The sequence below is a fragment of the Nicotiana sylvestris genome, chromosome 7 (genome assembly GCF_000393655.2).
Source record: "Nicotiana sylvestris chromosome 7, ASM39365v2, whole genome shotgun sequence".
Classification (NCBI taxonomy): Eukaryota; Viridiplantae; Streptophyta; class Magnoliopsida; order Solanales; family Solanaceae; genus Nicotiana; species Nicotiana sylvestris.
In genome coordinates this window covers 48,542,497-48,565,019 of record NC_091063.1, presented here as the reverse complement: position 1 = coordinate 48,565,019, position 22,523 = coordinate 48,542,497, and the positions used below count along the sequence as shown (strand labels likewise).

Here is a 22,523-nt window from a genome sequence, read left to right as displayed (position 1 = left end):
TACCCAACAACTGAGCCTCTCCCGGCTCAAACTATCCAACTGGAGACCGACACCGCCTACCATATAAAGCCTCATAAGGATCCATCTGGATACTCGACTGGTAGCTGTTATTGTAGGCAAACTCTGCTAAAGGCAAAATCTGATCCCACGAGCCTCCAAAGTCAATAACATAAGCTTGGAGCATATCGTCAAGAATCTGAATAGTTCGCTCGGACTGCCCGTCCGTTTGAGGATGAAATATTGTACTCAACTAACCTGAGTGCCCAACTCTCACTGAAATGCTCTCCAGAAATGCGAGGTAAACTGCGTACCTCGGTCCGAAATGATAGCCACAGGCACACTATGAAGACGAACAATCTCCTAGATATAGATCTCAGCTAACCTCTCGGATGAATATGAGACTGTCACAGGAATGAAATGCGTTGACTTGGTCATCCTATCAACAATGACCCATACTGCGTCGAACTTTCTCCGAGTCTGCGGGAGTCCAACAACGAAATCCATAGTGATCCGCTCCCATTTCCACTTGGGAAGCTCAATCCTCTGAAATAAACCAGCAGGCCTCTGATGCTCGTACTTAACCTGCTAACAATTCAAGCACCGAGCCACATATGCAATGATATCCTTCTTCATTCTCCGCCACCAATAATGATGCCGCAAATCTTGATACATCTTCGCGGCGCCCGGATGAATAGAGTACCGGGAGCTATGGGCCTCCTCTAAAATAAACTCTCGGAGCCCATCCACATTAGGCACACGAACTCGACCCTACAATCTCAAAACTCCATCATCATCTAAGGTAACATGCTTGGCACCTCCGCGCTGCATCATGTCTCTAAGGACACACAAATGGGGATTATCATACTGTCGATCACGGATACGCTCCAATAAGGAAAAACGAGCGACCGTGCAAGTTAATACTCGATTAGGCTCAAAGATATCCAACCTCACAAACCGATTGGCCAAAGCCTGAACATCCAAAGCAAATGGTCTCTCACTGACCGGAATATAAGCGAGACTTCCCATACTTGCTGACTTTCTACTCAAAGCATGGGCCACCACATTGGCCTTTCCCGGATGATATAAGATAGTGATATCATAATCCTTCAACAACTCCAACCACCTCCTCTGCCTCAAATTCAACTCCTTTTGCTTGAACAAATACTGAAAACTCTTGTGATCCGTGAACACCTCACATGCCACGCCATACAGATAATGCCTCCAAATCTTCAATGCGTGAACAATGACTGCCAACTCTAAATCATGAACTGGATAGTTCTTCTCATGAATTTTCAACTGCCGCGAAGCATAGGCAATGACCTTGCCATCCTGCATCAACACTACACCAAGCCCAATACGAGATGCATCACAATAAATTATATAAGGCCCTGAACCTGTGGGCAAAACCAACACCGGTGCCGTAGTTAGAGCTGTCTTGAGATTCTGAAAGCTCGCCTCACACTCGTCCGACCATCAGAACTGGGCACCCTTCTGGGTCAACCTGGTCATCGGGGCTGCGATAGATGAGAACCCCTCCATGAACCGACGATAGTAGCCTGCCAATCCCAATAAACACCGAATCTCTATAGCTGATGCTGGTGTTGACATCCAATTTTGACCCTCCTTTCTTCCAATTAATTTCCTTGAGCTTCTAAGTTACTAATAAATTGAATACCCTATTTTTGCTACTATTTTTTAATTACTATTGTTATTACGACTATCATTAGTATTAGTGTTGGTATTGATATTATTCTTATAATTACTACTTTTACTATTATTATTATTATTATTATTATTATTATTATTATTATTATTATTATTATTATTATTACCACCACTACTACCACTATTATTATTACTACTACTATATTACTTTTGATATTATTATTGTGGTTATTATTATTATTATTATTATTATAATTATTATTATTTAATACTATTGTTGCAATTAGTATTGTTACTACCTCAAACTATCTACTTAATATTATTCATGTATAAAATTATCAATTTAGGAGCCCAAAGAAATTTAGGAGGAAATAAAACAGCAAAGTAAGCCCAAATTCTACCCGCCCAAAGGAGCCCATCAAGAACAGGCCCAGTTTAGCCAAGCTTATGCCCCAGCCCAAGTAAATCCTTAAATCAACCCAAAAAATATTAGCCCAATGTCTCAATTCTTTTCTAGATTCTTCCACCAAAATATCTCTCTTTTGGATTTCAAACTTTCATTTAAAGTCTAAATTGGCAGACCTTTTCTCTCTCTTTGCTCTCATGGAGTTTCTCCAGTTTTTCTTTTTCTTACTGCACAACATCCCAGCCATTTTTGGGTATTAATTTGAAACAAATCTGCTCAAAGCACAGGCAAATCTGAAACAAATCTGCTCAAATCTCGCTCATTAAATGATGAACGACTATTTTACCGTTCAAAACTCCATGCTCTTAATTTCAAACGTTAGAGGTAGAAATCCCACCAAAAGAACTACCAAGATTGCAGCCATTAGGGAGAAGGTGGAGCCGCCCCTCTATCACCCCTAAGTTTAAGCTTCAGCCGTTGCCTCTAACCCTCAAACCCACTACTCTTTGCTTGCTTTCACTATTTAAGAAAATTTTCATAAAATCTTTTTCTGTTCCACCTTTGGTACTTTTTGATTTCAGTGGGTTTTTAATCAAAACAGAGCTGCTGCTTTTTCATTTATTCTTTTGTCCACGTTCGAGGTGACGAGCTCGTGGTCGGATTTCGATTGTAGGTAAAAGACCCCGGTTCACTGCTCCGAAGCAGGTCAGCTCATTTCTTTTCTTTATTATTATTATTATTATATTTAGTTGTGTTTAGAATGAAAATTTGAGTTTGTTTTATTTCCTCTTTTCCGAAGAGTAGTTTCAGTGTTAAATATGTGCTTTAGTTGTTCACCACATCTGTTTAATCTAAGTGTTACTAAAGGAAGAACCTGACTAGCAAAGTATTATCATGGGATATTTTCTTATATATTAAAAATTATTTCTTTAAAGTTGCTCTCTTCTTTGTTAAAGAAAAACAAGACTAGCTGCTATCTTATAGTAGTGATATATTAGTAGAGATCGTATTTTTTTTTTATATATTATGGCCATCTAATATATCGATATGAATATGCCTATTGCTGCTTTATACATAAACACTATATTGGTATTGAGTCCAAAATCTAGAAATCATTGTTTAGTTTTCCTTTGAATGATGCAGGACTCTGTCCTTCAGATTTAGGACACATCTTTTTGAAATAAGATCCAGTTATATGTCTACTTTTATATATAGATGTAATATTGACACTATAGGTAGCATGCTCAACAACAACAACCCAATTGGTGTCAGAGGAGGGTAATAGCTACGCACGCAGACCTTACTCCTACCCGAGGGGCAGAGAGGCTGTTTGTAGGTAGCATGCTCATTGGGGTTATTTGCCCATTTAGCTTATATTTTTTTAAATAAAAAATGAAAGTTCTGCTTTCATGAATTATAACTTGAGTTCTTGTTGAAATATTAATGTCTTTTCTTTAGTTGCTTTCTAATAGTAGAAAATAGGACTTTAGATGGACATCAAATTTGCTTAAAATTTGGAGATCATGTCAATAGATTTAAATAATTTATGTTTAATTTAAAAGGCAATCGTCTTCATTAAACTACATGTGAGTTTTAAAATAATTAAAATAAGTTATGGCATTTTTTGATTCGTAGTTGTAATACTAAATGAGGCCGCGTTTTCTATTGAATTTGCCATAAAACATTTCATGTTAGAATGGAGTAATTCATAGTAGTTAAATTGGCTGTTAATGAAATCTTTTGGATTTTTTGTTAATGTATCTGTCTTGGTCTAAATTGAATGCAAAGAATCATTTTTATAGAAGTCATTTAAATATTATTTAAAATTTAAATATTATTTAAAAGGGGCAAAGTCTATGTTAGAGTTGAATCTTTTAAGAGACATCATGTCATGTTAAGATGGTACCCACATGCATGCTTTATGTATTTGGAATGATTGATACTTTAATAATTGCAAGCTTAGTCTAAAGCATTCAGCTACAACTCCTCTGTTGCAAACCTGTGGGAACAAACTGAAATCGGTGCTCTCATTTATTCAATGATTTAACATGTGAAATTCTTGTCAAATAACGAGTTGTCTGCTAATCTTTATCCTTTTTTTTTTCTTTGCATGTACGCTTTGGAGCAAAAATCGAGTCTTAATTCGAGATTCTCGCGGTGGAGTCGCATAGAGACTCAACGCTACTACCACCACGTGGAGGATGGCATAACATATCCCATAGATGCATCGGATAGTCAAAAAAACAAGCGAATTGCTTGGGTCGCTTATGGCGGCTTTTATTTTTACTTGCTGTCTGATGTTAATTTATATGATTTGTTTTGTTTGAACCTATGATTGATGATTAATTTTATCATTTAAAATTACAACTTTAGTTTTGAGTAAAATACTTTTTAATAAAGACTTGAAAGGATACAATGCACTTAGCGATTTGGGGGTAGTATTTTTATGAAAAGCAGTTCAAGTTTTCAAACTTATTAAGACATGATAAGGAGAAATCAATTTCCGATTTGGGGGTAGTATTTTTTATATATGAAACCTAAGGAAGGAAATTGATTTCTCCTTATCATGTCTTAATAAGTTTGAAAACTTGAATTGCTTTTCATAAAAACGTGAGTCTTCAAGAATTGGAATTTGGCCAGCTCTTTTATAGTTATTTGATTTAGAACTTTATCGCATTTGGAGTTAAACAAAACTGTTTGTTTTAAAGTTTAATTCTAAAGGCCGTTTTTGCTTATTGTAGAAATTTTATTTAGGCACTTACTTAGTAATGCTTTCAAAGTGAATTATTTTATTACGTCTCAAACACTTTATTTTTTTCTAATTAATTAACCTAAATTTGGCCGGTCAACCGTTTTTTAATGGATCATATAGGCTGCTTTAACAACCTTTCCTATAGGATTAACTAGAACCCTTACCTAGAATTTTTAAGGTTAAGCAGGCCATAAAAACAGGGTTAATTTTAAGCATTACTTAGCTGTAATAGGTGTCCTAATTCACCTTTAAAATAATTAGGTAGTGACTCTCTTTAATTAATTAAACCTTCAGAATTACCAATATGTTATACTCTAGTTTGACCCTTGTTAAAATCGGGTATAACAGCTGGTCTAGACCAGTTCTTGACTGCCTCAATCTTCTTTGGATCAACCTGAATACCCTCTGTTGATACAACATGACCCAGGAATGCAACTGAACTCAACCAGAACTCACACTTCGAAAACTTAGCATATAATTGGCTATCCCTTAGAGTCTGAAGAACCACTCTGAGATGATGCTCGTGCTCCTCCCGGCTGCGGGAATATATCAAAATATCATCAATGAAGACTATCATGAACGAGTCCAAATAAGGCCTGAACACTCGGTTCATCAAATCCATAAAAGCTGCTGGGGCATTTGTCAATCCGAATGACCTAACCAGGAACTCATAATGCCTGTACCGAGTGCGGAAAGCTGTCTTAGGGACATCGGATGCCCTAATCCTCAACTGATGGTAGCCAGATCTCAAATCAATCTTTGAAAACACCTTGGCACCCTGAAGCTGGTCAAACAAATCATCAATCCTCGGCAATGAATACTTATTCTTGATTGTAACCTTGTTCAACTGCCGGTAATCAATACACATTCTCATCGAACCATCTTTTTTCTTAACAAACAATACCGGCGCACCCCAAGGCGAAACACTAGTTCTAATGAAACCCTTACCAAGCAAGTCTTGCAACTGTTCCTTCAACTCAGGCGGGGCCATACGATACGGCGGAATAGAAATGGGCTGAGTGCCCGGAGCCAAATCAATGCAAAAATCAATATCCTTTTCGGGCGGCATACCCGGCAGGTTTGAAGGGAAAACATCAGAAAACTCATGAACAACGGGCACAGAATCAATAGAAGGAACCTCAGCGCTCGAATCACGAACATATGCTAAGTAGGCCAAACACCCCTTCTCGACCATACGCCGAGCCTTCACATAAGAGATAACACTACGGGTAGAATGACCAGGAGTCCCTCTCCACTCTAAATGGGGCATACCTGGTAAAGCTAAGGTCATTGTCTTGGCATGACAGTCCAAGATAGTGTGGTAAGGTGATAACCAGTCCATCCCCAATATAACATCGAAGTCAACCATGTCTAGAAGCAACAAATTTACACGAGTCTCAAGACCTCCAATTACCACAATATACGAACGATGGACTCGATCAACCACAATAGAATCACCCATCGGTGTAGATACATAAACAAGAATACTCAGTGAATCCCTAGGCATGACCAGATACGGTGCAAAATAAGATGACACGTACGAATATGTAAACACTAGATCAAATAACAATGAAGCATCTTTATCACAAACCAGAACCGTACCTGTAATAACTGCATCTGAAGCCTCAACCTCGGGCCTGGCTGGGAGAGCATAATATCGGGGCTGGGCCCCACCACCCTGAACCATATATCTGGGACGACCTACTGCTAGCTGGCCTCCACCTCTAGCGGTCTGAGCTCCACCTCTACCTCCACCTCTAGCACCTCTACCCCCACATCTAGACGGCTGGGCGGCTTGTGGGGCACCTGGTGCCTGAACCATAGCACGGGAACTCTGATGTTGAGAACTACCTGGCGCGCGAGGGCAATACCTAGCAATGTGCCTCATGTCACCACAAGTAAAACAAACCCTCGGCTGCTGGGGCTGACGACCCTAGAAACTCTGAAGCGGTGGTGCACTGATAGGTACTGGTGGTGCACTGTAGGTCTGCTGATCAGAATACTGCATCTGAGGACCACGGCTACCTGAAGCACCGTGAGAAACCTGAAGAGCTGACTGAAAGGGCCTAGGAGGATGGCCTCTACCATATGAATCTCTGCCTCCAGACGAGGCACCGCTGAATCTGCTTGAATGACGGGGCCTCTTGTCCGACCCATGACCACCTCCCTGTGACAGAACTATTTCCACTCTCCTGGCCACATTGGCCGCCTCCTGGAAAGATATCTCACTCCCAGTCTCCCTAGCCATCTGAAGACGAATCGGCTGAATAAGGCCATCAATAAACCTCATCACCCTCTCTCTCTCTCACGGTAGGAAGTATGACAAGAGCATGGCGAGCCAAGTCGATGAATCTAGTCTCATACTGGGTAACCATCATGGAACCCTGCTGGAGGCGCTCGAACTGCCTCCGATAGGCCTCTCTTTGAGTAATGGGGAGAAACTTCTCCAGAAATAGTTGTGTAAACTGCTCCCAAGTCAAAGATGGCGATCCGGTTAGTCTAGCCAAACAGAAATCCCTCCACCAGGTCTTGGCGGATCCAAACAAGCGAAATGTAGCAAAATCAACCTCATTGGTCTCAACAATACCCATATTCCTGAGAACCTCATAGCAGCTGTCCAAATAATCCTGGGGATCCTTAGTAGAAGCACCGCTGAAAGTAGAAGTGAAGAGCTTGGTAAACCTATCCAGCCTCCACAAAGCATCGGCATATATAGATGCTCCATCGCCGGTCTGAGCTACCACACCTAGCTGAACTGCTCCAACTGGATGAACCGCTGGAGTCTGAATCTGGGGAGCTACCTGCTCCGGAGTGCGAGTAGCAGAAGTCTGAGTCCCTCATCTAGCCTGAGAGATGGCTGGTGCTACAGGAAGCAAGCCTGCTCGGGTGACACTCTCCATGAGGCCCACTAATCGGACCAGAGCGTCCTGAAGAACTAGGGTAGCAATAAACCCCTCTAGGACCTGAGCTGGGCCCACCAGAACTGCTGGGTCCGGAACCTCCTCATCAAAATCAACTTGAGGCTCCGCTACTGGTGCTGCTGCTCGGGGCTGAGCTCTGCCCTTACCTCGGCCTCTAGCACGGCCTCGGCCTCACCCCTGCCCCTCGTGGGAACTGCTGCTGGGGGCTCGGGCTGCTAAGCGGTGGATGAGGAAGCGCGTGTTCTAGCCATCTGCGAAAGAACATAGTAGAAGTTCAATTAACATTGAGAAACAGAACCGCACGACAAAAAAGAACAAATGTGAAGTTTTTCCTAACTTCGCAGCCTCTTGGGGATAAATACAGACGTCTCTGTACCGATCCCTCAGACTCTACTGAGCTTGTCCGTGAATTGTGAGATATGTAACCTAGAGCTCCGATACCAACTTGTCACGACCCGGATTCCCACCCTCGTGAGTCGTGATGGTGCCTACTAGTACAAGTTAGGCAAGCCAATCAATTGCACAATTTACCTTTGTACCCATTTTATTTTCATTAACAATTTCGATATAATAACATTTAAACAGCGGAATATGAGATTAAGTGGAAGACTTAGATAAAATGAACCAAAATAATAAGAAACTTCACATATACCTCTACCCAGAAACTGGTGTCACAACATTCACGGACTATCTATCATTACTACAAATAAGTGTTTGAAAGAAAATAACATGGTCTGTCTCGAGTACAAATGATAACAGAACATAAAAACTGATAGAAGAGACGTCGGGCCTGCGGACGCCTGCAGGGCTACCTTGGAGTCTTGGTGGACTGAAGGCTGACTCCCCTACTGTTGCTGACCAAGTGTTGCTCCGGTATCTGCACATAGTGCAGAGATTAGTATCAGCACAACCGACCCCATGTGCTGGTAAGTGTCTGGCCTAACTCCGGCGAGATAGTGACGAGGTTAGGACCAGACTCCAGATAAACCTGTGCAGTTATATATATATATATATATATAAACCTGTGCAATTATATATATATATATACATGGCGCGAAATAAACTAATACAAGCAATAAAAGCTGGGAAGGGGGAAACATGCTTCGGGGAAATAACAGATAAAAATAAAATATCAAGAGAATTATAAAGAAGCCAAAAGTTACTTCTAACAAGAATAAAGAAAACAATGGCAGACTTCATTTTCGGTTCACATCTTGTTGCAGGCGTGCAACCCGATCCCATTTCTCGTATCTCGTGGTAGGCGTACCACCCGCTCCCATTTCATTAAATCTCGTGGTAGACGTACCACCCGCTCCCATTTCATTAAATCTCGTAGTAGGCGTATCACCCGCTCCCATTTCATTAAATCTCGTGGTAGGCGTACCACCCACTTCCATTTCATTAAATCTTGTGGTAGGCGTACCACCCGCTCCCATTTCATTAAATCTCGTGGTAGGCGTACCACCCGCTCCCATTTCATTAAATCTCGTGGTAGGCGTACCACCCGCTCCCATTTCATTAAATCTCGTGGTAGGCGTACCACCCGCTCCCATTTCATTAAATCTTGTGGTAGGCGTACTACCTGCTCTCATTTCAAGCCAACAATAATCACAAGGGATCCCGGCAAGGGAACAAGAGCAATATAATAACTTCCCGGCAAGGAAACAAAATAGCATAATAACTTCCCGGCAAGGGAACAACAATATCAAAACAAACATCCCGGCAAGGTAGAATCAGCTATAACCAATCTTAACTCAACTTCTACTCAACTCAATTAATACCAATACTCGGTCATAAATAAATTCCACGAAATTAAACTAAATCCTTGCCTAATATCGAGAATCATCAATTAAAGCATCCGTAGAATCATTTAGGAATATAACAAATATCAATTTAAGACTCATGGTCATGCTCGACACCAACGTATAGATACCTGTCACCATGTCTATACGTCGTACTCAACAAGAAGCAATTAGCAAATAGGACACAACTCATAATCCCTCAAGTTAGGATTAGACCAAATACTTACCTCGATGCCTCGAACACAACTCAAAGTTCAATTATAGCTTTACCCCTTGATTCCACTGCCAATTCGCTCATATCTATCCATAAATTACTTAATTACATCAATAAACGCTAAATGAATCAACCCCAATGCATGAAAGTGAGTTTTCCAAAGTTTTACCCAAAATGTCAAAAATCGCCCCCGGGCCCACATGGTCAAAACCGTTTGAACCAAAATCTGATTACCCATTCCCCCACGAACTCAAATATATGATTTATTTTGAAATCGGACCTCAAATCGAGGTCCAAATCCCCAATTTTGAAAAACTTAGGTTCTACCCAAAACACTCAATTTCCCCCATGAAAATCTTTGATTTTAAGTTGAAATCATGATAAAAGATGTTAATGATTGAAGAAAACTAGTTTAAAACGACTTACAATTAATTTGGAGAAGAAAGAATCCTTGAAAAATCGCCTAAGTGTGTTTATGTTTGAGGGAATATGAAAAATGGGTTTTAAAATCGGTTAAGTATAAAAGTTGCAGGATGAAGGTATGAGAATTGCGAACCCCGACCTCTGATAAGCTGGGAAATGCGAAACCTTCAAAAATCCCAAACTTTCGCATTTGCGAAACTATTGTCGCATTTGCGATCCCTGGCCAATAGGCAAACCTTTGCATTTGCGAGCCAAGGCAGGCATTTGCAAGCTCGCATTTGCGAAGCCTGCAAGCCTGTTCATACCAGTAAAATTTTTCTGCAATTTCTTGTTCAAAATGCAACCCGTGGCCTATCCAAAACTCACCCCGAGCCCTCGGGGCTCCAAACCAAATATACACACAACCTCATAAACACCTTACGGACTTGTTCGTGTACTCATATCACCAAATTAATATCAATAACAACGAATTAAACCTCAAAATCATAGAATTTTCTCAAACTTCTTAAAACATCAACTTTAGCAATTTAGGTCCGAATCACGTCAAACGACGTCCGTTTTTCACCAAATTTTACAGGAATGTCTTAAATCATATATAAGACCTGTACCGGGCGCCGGAACCAAAATACGGGCCCGATACCATCATGTTCTAAACAAATTTCATTTCAAATTTCTTTAAACAATTCCAGAAAACAATTTCCTTTAAAAATTCATTTCTCGGGCTTAGGACCTCGGAATTCGATTCCGGCCATACTCCCAAGTCCCATATTTTCCTACGGAACCTCTTGGACAGTCGAATTACGGGTCCGGGTCCGTGTACCCAAAATGTTGACCGAAGTCAAATTAGCTCATTTTTTTTTATTTTTCCCCTCCCAAGTTAGGAGGATCTATAGTGTTTCCACACTTCCCCTCCATGATGACTCGAACCCAGGACCTAACGATCGTAGGTGGAGGTGCTTTTACCAACTGAGCAAGCCTCACTTGTCAATTAGCTCATTTTATAATCAAAACTTATCATTTTTCACAGATTTTCATATTTAGGCTTTCTGGCTACACGCCCGGACTGCGCACGCAAATCGAGGTGACCCTAAATAAGGTTTTCAAGGCCTCAGAATACAGAATTTCGTTTTTAAACAAGTGATGACCTTTTTGGGTCATCAAAATCATTTAGTGGTGGGTGTTCATAGAACAGAAGGCCTCGCCCAAGGAGTGGCAGATTTGAATGGAGTCTCGCTTTGATGCTGGGGAGATGAGATCCATAGATCTGGATATTTAGAACGACAGTGAACCAAGACATGAAGAAGTGCAATGCAAAAGAACGCCTTGTTTCTGGAGGCCTCGGGCAGTAGAAGATGAACAATCACTAAGAAATAGCTCAAACTAAGAGGAGGTGAAGTAATACTCGGCCAATTCTCCGGTATTCATTGAAGACTTCGCACATACCCCTGCTAATTCTTTTTTCTAACAATGGTTCCAATTCCATCTCTTATTGGACAATTAAACCAATTCTGTACGAGGAACCATAGTATTGAGTACAACAAAATCTGCAGACTATACACATCTTGTTCCTATAAAAATCATGATTACTATCTACATGTAATTCACCTATTGAAAGGTGCTGATCATAAGGCTACATTTCCCAACTTGGAATTTACAACTTGTTTTCTCAACCTATATCTCAAACAAAAACTGAAGTAATGGAATACAGGAAAAGAATCTAGAAATGTTATCACCTTGAACAAGAACTACATTGACCATAATATACATTACAAGAACTGCACAAGGCAATCTGGAGAATCTGTGTTAAATTTTTAAAACCTACTGAAAACTTCTCAAGAATGCTCCGATCCAATCCTCCACCAACCTGAGAGAAAGTACAAAATCTCGTCACATTACACATTTCTTTCGGAATCACAGGGAGAAGAATGAACTTTTCTATCAGTCGAGGGAAATAATCACAACATCATGCGTTTAGTCAGCCGACTTATTTTAAAAAAATTCACAGCTCATTGCCACACTGAATTCCCGCACGTTTTGTATGGTAATATTGCCCGCAAAAGTTCTAGAGGAAAGAATGTTACCGTTAAAACATATTCATGCACAGCCATTTACCTCAATTGACAGGTTGGTGGTGTCAGTCGCTCCATATCAATAGGAATTCAAAAATAAATCCATTCAGGCGGGAGGAAGAGGACGTCGGCATGTTGGGCACTCCATCTTTATGTCCATCCATCTTTGTAAACAACCGGAATGAAAGAAATGATCACAAGGCGTCACCTGCAAATCAATTGGCGCATTATAACCATATGGATTTTCTTTACCACATTTTGACAGGAATCCTACATTATAGCGAGAAAAGTTCCATACAAGTTGCATTACCATCCAATGATTTGCACGTTGAGTAAGATCAATAGCAGTCATGCAAATGACACAGTCAGAGACACGAACTGCATCCTGGTTAAACCTTCTATAATAGCTATACTTCTCCGGTAAAATCTGCAAGACCTCAACAAAGCTTACGTAAGATAGGTCACTGCAAAACTCAATAGATGATTGATGCTTTATCCTAAGAATCATTTTTTTGTCTAGAGCATCTACTTTTGTATACTTTATCAAAACAGATCGGTCATTGCAAAACTTATTCTTCTCAGTTGTTTTCTTACTTCTAATAGCATAATCGTTTCATCGAAAATCAACAGGTAGAGCAGCATAATACCTGACGAGGAATGAACCACCGAGATCCAAGATAGTGCTGCAAAAGAAGAATTGATGCTTGGAATGCCATGAAAATTCCCAAGCAGATGCACCAATTTTTGTCGGGCTCTATCCGCATAAAATTGTGAGGACAACCAAAGACATATAGTGGGATTGCTAACCGAGTTATAGTCATTCCCAAGATGTAATGAGGATGCAATGGTTTTCTCAAGTCACGAATAACATTAGTTACAACTTGAGGTATCCAAAAAGAGTGTAAAAGGAGAAGAAGAGGCCGCAGAAACTTATGGAACTCGTACATGACCAAAATGCCACCTAAAAGGATCCCATCTGCAAAACAATTTTGGAAAATAAAGATAGAGAAATGATATCATTTTATTATAGATTGCTATTACTACCTAGAGTTTATCTATTTTCTTCGCTTCGGTCTTATTTTTATCTTGTTGTTGTTCCTACTTGTTGCCATTACTTTTTTCATTCGTTCTCCAGCCATGGGTCTATCGGAAACAGCCTCTCCGCCCTTCCAGGGTAGGGGTAAGGCTAAGTACATCTTACCCTCCCCAAACCCCACTTGTAGGAAATCACTGGATTTTTTGTTGTTGTTGTAAAGATAGAGAAATGAGTGTGTTGTCCATGACAGTTGAAGCAGATCAAGCTGAGAGACAGGGGGCGGGGGTGGAGAAAAGGCTTAATGAAATTGCTTTAGTGTTTCTCTACCAAATTTGCATGACTTCTTTCTCTTGAGATTTTTGGATGACAAAATGACATAAAGCTTCTGCCCTAAGAGAGAATTGCGTTTTTTTTTTGGGACAAAATTTCAATTCTTTAGGCCCATGGCACCTATCTGAAGCAACCCATGAACCATGTTGAACAGTGAAGTTCATTCATTGCTTATATTTTCACCCTAGACACTGATTTCATTTTCTTAAAACCGTTATGCCAGATCACAAGTCACCAAATTTTGAAGCCTAGTGTGTATTGGATAAATTATTGCAAATCAGAGGTTACATCCTCCTTCACTAGGTAGAGAAATGGAATAGAACCAGGAATATTTCACGAATTGAGCTATACGAAAGCAGGTAGGATTATGTCAAAGAAAGATTTCCCAGATAAACCCAAATGTGTTATTTACTCTTCAACATCTAATTTCCCTTACAGTAGAATTCATACCTTGCAGCTTGACAAATTAAAGATACAGGCATATATAGTTGGTGACTCAGTTTATTATATACGCACATGTCCACATTTCAGCAAGGGATACTTACAGAAACGGCTGTACAGAATTGATAGCTCGCGCCTCATTGCTTCCCAGCCCTCTCCACTACTCATAGGTCTATTTGCCTTCCATATAGCGAGAAGATATCTCATCTCAAATATTGAGAACACAACAAACTTGAAAAATGCAGCAGTTGCAAAAGCATTGAACAGGGATTCTGTAAAAGAGCGAAAGATTAGCAGAGTGCAGCAGCTAGAAACAACATGAGTTTCTCATAGAAAATCTTCAACAAGAGTCTAAAAGAAGTAATGAACACATTAGGAACGTAAAATTCACTTGAAGTAGCCATACAAACTTCTAAGAGTAGGTAACAGGAAGGCAAAAGCATGACATAGTAATGACTTGTTAACAAGTTACTAACTAGGAAGTGTTTATCTTAAGAGGGTTACGTCATTGTTACCACCACTCTACAATTTTAAGATAATAAAACCAGCTAAACGTGCTGATTACAGTGACCTAGATATCTAACTTACCAACAAGTATGCCTGCAGTCAGATGTAAAAGACAAAGATAAGAATCAATTATTCCCTGTTGTCCGATCATCAGAATTGAAACTTTGGAAGCTCCCTACAAAAGGAACATCAGACATCATTCATTTGATTTAACACACTGAAATAGCAACCCAAAAAAAAGTGAAGACTTGTATCATTGGATGTAACAGAAAGTGGTAGTCTTACTGATTGAGTGTTGCTATATTCCATTTGCCGAATGAGGAGGAGCACTTGAAGAAAAGAGACCTAGGATTTCCATAAGTTAAGGAATCCACACAAAGTTCATAGAAAAAATAATTCAATGAAATGACAACTCTTGTAGGATACAAAGGTGACCATCAACGTATAGTTAACTGCTTTGTTGTAGTAAACCTCTATATTGACAGAAGTAGCATTTAATAGCATGGGTGAGAAACAGTCTCCATCGTCATCCACTGAAGGGCTTTCCATCAATCCTTCTAGATGATAATGATCATGATCTACATCTGGAAATGACAAGTAACTCGAGATAAATCACTTGCTTCCTGGTACTTGCTCAAACTACAGGGAGAAATTGGGTAAAAAGAAAGTTATTTAGGATAAATCAAATACCAGTAGTGGAAGATGACACACGAGAAACTTGTGCTGCAATTTCAACATTACAATGTTTCTCCATTTCATAAATAGGTGCTGCACAAACAGAGATATACATAGTTATAGATAGGAATTTAAAAGGTTCAATTGGATCAAGGCTGAGTAAGCATTATTACAATGTTTCCTCTTCCAAATCTTATCTCGTGGAGACTCCTGGAAGACCTGAGATGAGAAAAGTCCAAGCTGTCCAGGAAAGGTAAGATAAAGAAAGAAATTGTCATTTCATAAATTTTTAAGACACTCAATATTAGTTTAGAATTCACTTGGATGGGATGTAAATCAATTTTTTTATAGTTCCTGAGCTAAAAAAAACAACATATAGAGGGGTAAAGGTAACCTATCTGGGAGGGGACATGTGAATAATACAAGAAGCTCCCTCTATGAACCACCACTTTAAGAAGGAAAATTTTCATAACACGAGTTGTTTCATTTGTTTAAATAGATATATGAGAAACGGTTTCCTAAACAAGTAAACACCATAAAATTTTTGAATTTGCATCCCATTGCCTCAATATTATATACAAGTAAAGCATGTCATTCATGGCTGCAAACCTTCAAACTGTCAGGTGCCAAAGCATTACAACTTACAAGCTTCAAATATAAAGGAAAATACATAATGATAACGGAGAAATTTGAAGTAAAACACTTGATTAGCATGGGTAAAACTCACAAGTGCAGACGTCATAAGTTTGTCTATCAAAGCTACTATTCAAAAATTCATCTCAAAGACATAAAATATGGTCATGATTAATACCAAATGATATGGATTTGATAACAGATAATCGTCTTCCTGCCCAAGCTCACCCCCTTTGCCACTGCAAAAGATGCATAAATGTCAGTTAATGAAGCATTCCAAATAGTATCTCCGGGCTTGTTATGCGAATTGAGAAGACTGAAGCAATTAAGGTTACTTTGTTAAGAAACAGTTAAAAAAGAAAATTATATTCCTTTTACTTTACTTCTCTTTACAACAATATTCTTAAGATATGCAATGTCTAACATCTTTCTTGACAATGCTTCATAAAGCCTACTTGAGGCCTAAATCCTTCACCATGCTTAAAACCTAATAAGAGGACCTTTTACTTGCATGCGTATCCATAACCTAATATAACCAAACTCAACCGTTACAAATCCAAGTCGTAATCATCTATTGTCCTATGTGAGATAAACTGTCATGAGCTTCATAAAGACATTTTCAATATTGTTATCTTTCAATAAGAAAGTGACCATAGTTTTAAATTAATTATATTAGTTAAGTGCACATTCAATTTTCTACTATAAATATAAGGACCTTCCTACATCAATTTGTTCCATGGAGCAAGATAGGTGGTTGAACATACTTAGAGAATTTCCTTTCGGCCAAGTAACAAAATTAGTACCTGTAAGCTACCATCCGAAGTTGTCTGAATGGCCATACATATACACCTTCTACTCTAATTTGAGCACCCCCATGTTCATTGTCAAAAACATCATGGAAAATTATGACACCCTGTTGTCGGCAACAATAAATTATAGGAAGATAATGTCATTGAAATAAGTAATGTCATCAAAAAAAGTATATTCAGCTAAGGTTACATGACTTTTCAAGTACTATAACAGAGATTCTTGAAGGCTCAACAAAGGAAACATAATACATCCCAAAAAATAGCAACCAGACATAAGCACATCAGACTATTCACTATCAGGTTCTGATTGTCGAGCTTACAACATAAGCTAATTCCATGGTTTACAAATTCGCAAGTGCCAAACAAAACTATTTTTTAGACTTCAGAAAACAGCATGTTCGAAGGGTACACAGTACCAGAATGCTAGGGCAACCGAACAACGTCAGAAAAATATCATCATAAAACCACCACAACTAAAGACCATGAACAGTAGCATTATAAAAACGGAAGATGCACTGCTTGTAATTTTAGTAGGGATGTTAATAAATAATATGTTGTGCTGAAATCTAATATCTAACGGAAGTACAATACTGGATTTGGAGTAAATGACATAGGCTCTAGGAGAATCATGACAACGAGCAATCTTCTATAAAGGGAATTTTCAGTTATTTCCAAAGCCCAGACTAACAAGGAGTAGACACTCCAAAGCTACAGGCTTACAGCATCAATGACACATTATGCTTGGACGCCCCATTCTTTGTCAGACAAGAAAATATGCAACATAAACAATCATGTCATGCAATTCCTTGTACAAGACTTTCTTTTCTGAGATAAAAAGACAAATGAAGGTGTTGTACTTCATCCAATTCAGTCAAGTAACTATTTATTCCCTTTTAGCGACACGTTATAGTCCAGTAACCATCATCTGATTTGCAACTACAGAGATACAAACATTTTTTTCATTTTTCTTTCTTTTTGATTCAGGAGACAAGTAATTTTGTGAAAAATGACACCGAGTTAACACAATATTTTGTAAAGAGACTGGTATTTATGATGGCAGGACTACCTGAACATAATGTACACCAGTTATTTTTGTTGGGGCACTAATCAATTCCAGGACAGAGTTTCCATTGGACTTCTGAAAATCAGGAAATCGAGAAGAGCTATTCTTTGAATGTAGGAACCTCCAAGATCCTGAAGCTCAAATTTCAGAAGAAAATATTTTAGATTCAAGATGATAGTAGCAAGGGAATTTCATTTATTGAAGGAAGAAAGATTATCTTCCTTCATTTTCTTTGAAATGAGTTCTGCTCGATTGATAGCATCACTTTTAACTTCTTAGCCCAGTGTTTTGGATAACGTGCGACGACAAATAGCGACGAGGACCCGCTTCACTGAGGCGAGAGGCGCGCAGCGAAGCGCTCGCCTTTTTGATGTGAAGCGACAATTTATACAAAAAAATAAAATATTATATATATAACTAAAAACTCAATAACAATGATATATTAATAAATATATCAATTCACAATATGCATTAATTTTACTCTATAACTGAAAAAGGAGGAAATTTCAGGTTTGAAGTTTTGAAGAAGTTCTCTGCCTCTGCCTCTACAAAAACAGGGTGCAGTACTGCTGCTCAATAAAAAACAGAGCAACAAAAAAAGAAGAAGAGAAGACCAGAAGAAGAAAGAAGAAGAACGAAAAAAAAACAGAGAATAAAAAGACTCTCTGTCCTTTTTTTGCTGCACTGTTGCTCGACAACAAACAGAGCAAAAAATTAGAAAGATGAAGAGAAGATCAGAAGAAAAGAAAAATGAAAAAAAAAACAGTGCAACAGACAGACTCTCTGTTCTGCACTGTTGCTCGGCAAAAAACAGAGCAAAAAAATAGAAAGAAGAAGAGAAGAAGAAGGAAAAAGAAGAAAGAAAGAGAGGAGAAAGAAGAAGAGAAGCTTACCTGGGCTGGGTGGACTTGGGTGCTCTGTTGTTTGAAGGTTGAAGAAGAAAGAAACGTGAAATCACTGCAAGCCCTAATGTTTTAAGCCCTAATCTGTGCCTTTTTCGTTCTTTTTTTCAAAAAGCGACGCCACAGCTCACCTCTCGCTACACAGCGCCTCTCGCTACACAAGCAGAGGCGCTCGCCTTTTACAATCGCAACGCAACAGAGGCAAAATAGCGCAGGCTGCTCGCATCGCCTCGCCTCACGCTATTAGTGCTGAGGCGAGCGCTATTTATAACACTGTCTTAGCCTAGTCTGTTTGACAAGACAAATTAGGTACTTTCACTATCTTCACAAGACACTACTCATCAGAATACGTAAAGGAAGAGCATAGGGAGAATATTCTCCCAAGAAATGCAACATGAGCATGCGCCAGAAAGCAAGTTTACAGTTTACAAACCTCTGTATGTTCCTGTTATATTCCAAGCAGAAAATGGCCCCAACTCATTGTCATTCTTCTTTGCAAATAGCCACTGCTACCAAAAACAAAAAGAATTTGATTAAAGACTAGGCAGGAAAAACAAGCAGCCATACTATGGCCATAGTCACTGTCTTTCTCTTTGTTTATTATTTTGGTGACCGAGAAATCCATTCTTTCAGCTTCAAAACTCAATGGACAATAGGCCCACCCCTTTACCCTTCCTCATTTAAAACTAGATTTGGTTCAGCATCCAGGTTTTGAACTCGTGACGTGCACCTATACATATCCTGTGTTATACAATCTTTGTCGTTGAATAGAAACCTTGAAGCACTACGGTCCTAGTCAGTTTTAGTAGTAATGCCATGAACCCTCATGTTACCTATGCATGAGTAGACATCCTCTCCAGGATTCAATAAGCGTAATTTGTAAATGAGCTCCAATGATCCTATATTGAGAATAGAATTTTCAAGTTGACCCTGTATCGTAAAGGAAGCTAAATATAGCCAGCTAATAATGTCAATTTGTACTTTTCCACTCTATTTGACATCCTAATTACCAAGAGTTACTTACTTTATAACTCATTAACAAGATAGATCAGGTCATTCCATCCTTCAGTGAGAGGCCAAGACATTCCTTTCTTTTATCTAGTAGGGGTGATTCACTCTTAAATATATACTAAGAGCAGATTGTTTATTGTTTAGCTCGCATAACTTTTGTCTCCTCGAATCTTGTCATAGTCTTAACATGGATACCATGTCGATTACTTGGTTTCAACAGGGGTTGGACAAATTAGTTTTTGCGAGAGCTTTAAAGTTGAAAGTAAATAGTAACAGTATTTTTGGATATTTGACAAGTAAATGGTAAGAGTCCTAGGAAGATCTCCAACAAGCAATTGCTGCTTCTAGGAGAGCCTTTTCTTATGAAGGTGGTGTCCGGGCCAATGTCAACTATTCCACTGGCTACCTGCTACCTCCCACTATCACAAGTACTGGGTAACTCTGCCCACTAAACTCAGAATCTGCTAGATATTGCTTAAAAAAGAACCTTGGCAAAAATTCATGGTATTCAATGCTGGAAAATCACTACGGCTTCAAAATAAACCCCTTGTGAAATTCTTCAAATATTAACCTGAGGGATATGGCTTACATTAGCAAGACTCACATGTTGCAAGTCTTCCAGATTGAGTTCCTCTCACAAGCCAATTTTTGAGGCACCTTGGCTGCAGCTAGACATGTTATATTCTTGTGACATGCACTAAAGAAGTGACTACTGTTATATTCTTCGAAAATTAACAACCACCAGATATATGCATCGGTGCTATTATCAGATGTTTCTCAACTAAACTAAAGTACAGGAGATATTTTGTCCTTTCTCATTTCACCTCTTATTATTATGTGATTCGCCAAGAATGTTCGAGTCCAACTCCTATTGCTATATGACTCCTAGGTCTAATACAGTGATACAGATTCAAGAGTCTAATTTCCACCTATAGATCACGGATTTCTGGAAATGGTGTCACCCTATAACTTATAAGTCCAAAAGTCTGGTAAAATTAGTCTGAAAAAAAGAGTAAAATTAGCTCCAAATGATCATACAAAAGATAGATAACCCATGATAATATTTATTTTGACCTCCAATACACCGAAATACAACAACAACCCAGTATAATCCCACTTAGTGGGGTCTGGGGAGGGTAGTGTGTACGCAGACCTTATCCCCACCCTGGGATAGAGAGGTTGTTTCCAAATAGACCCCCGGCATCCTTCCCTCCAAGAACTTCCCACCTTGCTCTTGGGGAGACCCGAACTCACAATCTCTTGGTTGGAAGCGGAGGTTGCTTACCATCAGAGCAACCCCTCTTGTCCTCCAATACACCGAAATGACCTTCTATTAATATGACAAGATGTAGCATCGCCATCTTTTTCCTTTTTAATTTTCCCGTCATTTCTTTATCGTTAATTTTTTCATCAATTTTGATCCGTATCTTGGCTGCAGAAGTGCCATGACCCATGATGCCTGCTGAGCTTGGATCAAAGTAGATCAACTGTAAATATCCTTTACTTTCATTAGTTACCTCAATAAATTGAAACTTTGAACTTAAACCACATTATATCAGTTACATCCCAGGTATATGATGACCATTATGATATTATGCAAACTAAAACAAACACTGCATGCCTGTAAAACCTGACCGGAGTCTCTATTCTCTCTTTCCTATCAATCAGCTCACCAGGAACCCCTTTGACTTCAAGCTAAGCTAGGTTCTAAACATGTGACCAGATCACATTTATCATAAACCCACCACAAACAACAAAAATTAAAACTTTTTCTCAAATTCAATTGAAATTCCCGAATTGCACAAGTCAAATATATCAAACATCACAAGAATGCTCTCGTTTCAGGCAGCACACGGGAAAGCTAAAATCACTTTCTTCTTTTTTCTTTTCTCCAACAGAGCTGAGAACATCAATTTCCATAACTATATAAATATCAGTCAAGAGAAGTCAAAAACATACATGATAAAGAGGAACAATCATATAACTTAAGGACTTCATAGTACAATCATAGGGTTAAAAGTTCTTCCATTTAAGCAAACACCGAGCTTTTGACTTCATAAATTATGCAGCACTTAATTGAGTAAAGTTTCCATTTTTTTTTAAATTATCCTAAGAGGGAACAAAGAACAACAAATACAAAACAAGTACCAGCTACTAACCTCATCACTCCACGAATGAGACCTTTCTCTAAGAGGCCTGAGTCCCTTTACTGAGCAAAACCCTCCAAAGAAGAGCCATAAATAGAACAGAATTCTTAAAAAGATCAAATTTTTTGTGGCACCCATTTCAAGATCAGTTCCAATTATTGTCCTTTAAGCAATTCTTGATAAACCCAGATGAAGAAATGAAGCCCATTACAGTTTGAAACAAGAGAAATTTAAGAAGAGGTGGATTGCTTCAAGTGAAGTCAAAAAAATCAAGAAAACTAACGACCCAACAACAAGCACAAAGATACCGAGCAATTTTTCAGAAGAAAAGGAGAGCTCAACTGCTAATCTACAACCTAAATAGAATCATTTGTTTGTTGATTATTTTGGTTACAACAAAAAGGACCGTCACTGGTCAATTCACGAACAAGAAAATAGAATACCCCAACTAGTACTTCTTTTTTTTAATAATAATTCTGCTAACAGTTATTGGTACAACATCTATATATATATATATATATATATATATATATTAAAGCAAAAAAGATACTATATATAATTGACATTACGGTTAAGCCAAGTGGCAAGCTAATAAATGTTAATAGTATATGGTAATTTTATTCTATATTTGACTATTTTAGTTAAATACAAATATAATATAATATAATATAATATAATATAATATAATATAATATAATATAATATAATATAATATAA

General features: G+C 38.6%; 1 protein-coding gene and 1 long non-coding RNA gene across 3 annotated transcripts; one reads left to right on the top strand and one right to left on the bottom strand.

Moving 5' to 3' along the window:
- The first annotated feature begins 2,225 nt into the window (after nt 1-2,225).
- On the top strand, nt 2,226-4,443 carry LOC138874178 (uncharacterized). Its single transcript, XR_011401208.1, has 2 exons — nt 2,226-2,776; nt 3,307-4,443. It is a non-coding gene; the product is annotated as an uncharacterized lncRNA (long non-coding RNA).
- A 7,246-nt stretch (nt 4,444-11,689) lies between these two features.
- On the bottom strand, nt 11,690-22,232 carry LOC104230507 (transmembrane E3 ubiquitin-protein ligase FLY1). 2 transcript variants are annotated; one of them, XM_009783340.2, is made up of 15 exons: nt 21,819-22,232; nt 19,082-19,157; nt 17,750-17,877; nt 16,678-16,787; nt 16,053-16,113; nt 15,415-15,481; nt 15,257-15,334; nt 14,993-15,150; nt 14,852-14,911; nt 14,648-14,741; nt 14,164-14,331; nt 12,900-13,228; nt 12,563-12,679; nt 12,296-12,460; nt 11,690-12,047 (listed from the first exon to the last, which is right to left on the bottom strand). In XM_009783340.2, exons 1-14 carry the CDS (start codon nt 21,942-21,944, stop codon nt 12,359-12,361), a joined length of 1,674 nt encoding a protein of 557 aa, XP_009781642.1. In that variant the 5' UTR covers nt 21,945-22,232; the 3' UTR covers nt 11,690-12,047; nt 12,296-12,358. The 2 variants fall into 2 exon arrangements, with proteins under 2 accessions (XP_009781642.1, XP_009781650.1); XM_009783348.2 differs by having other exon boundaries at nt 19,082-19,154; nt 21,819-22,231.
- Between the last annotated feature and the right edge of the window lie 291 nt (nt 22,233-22,523).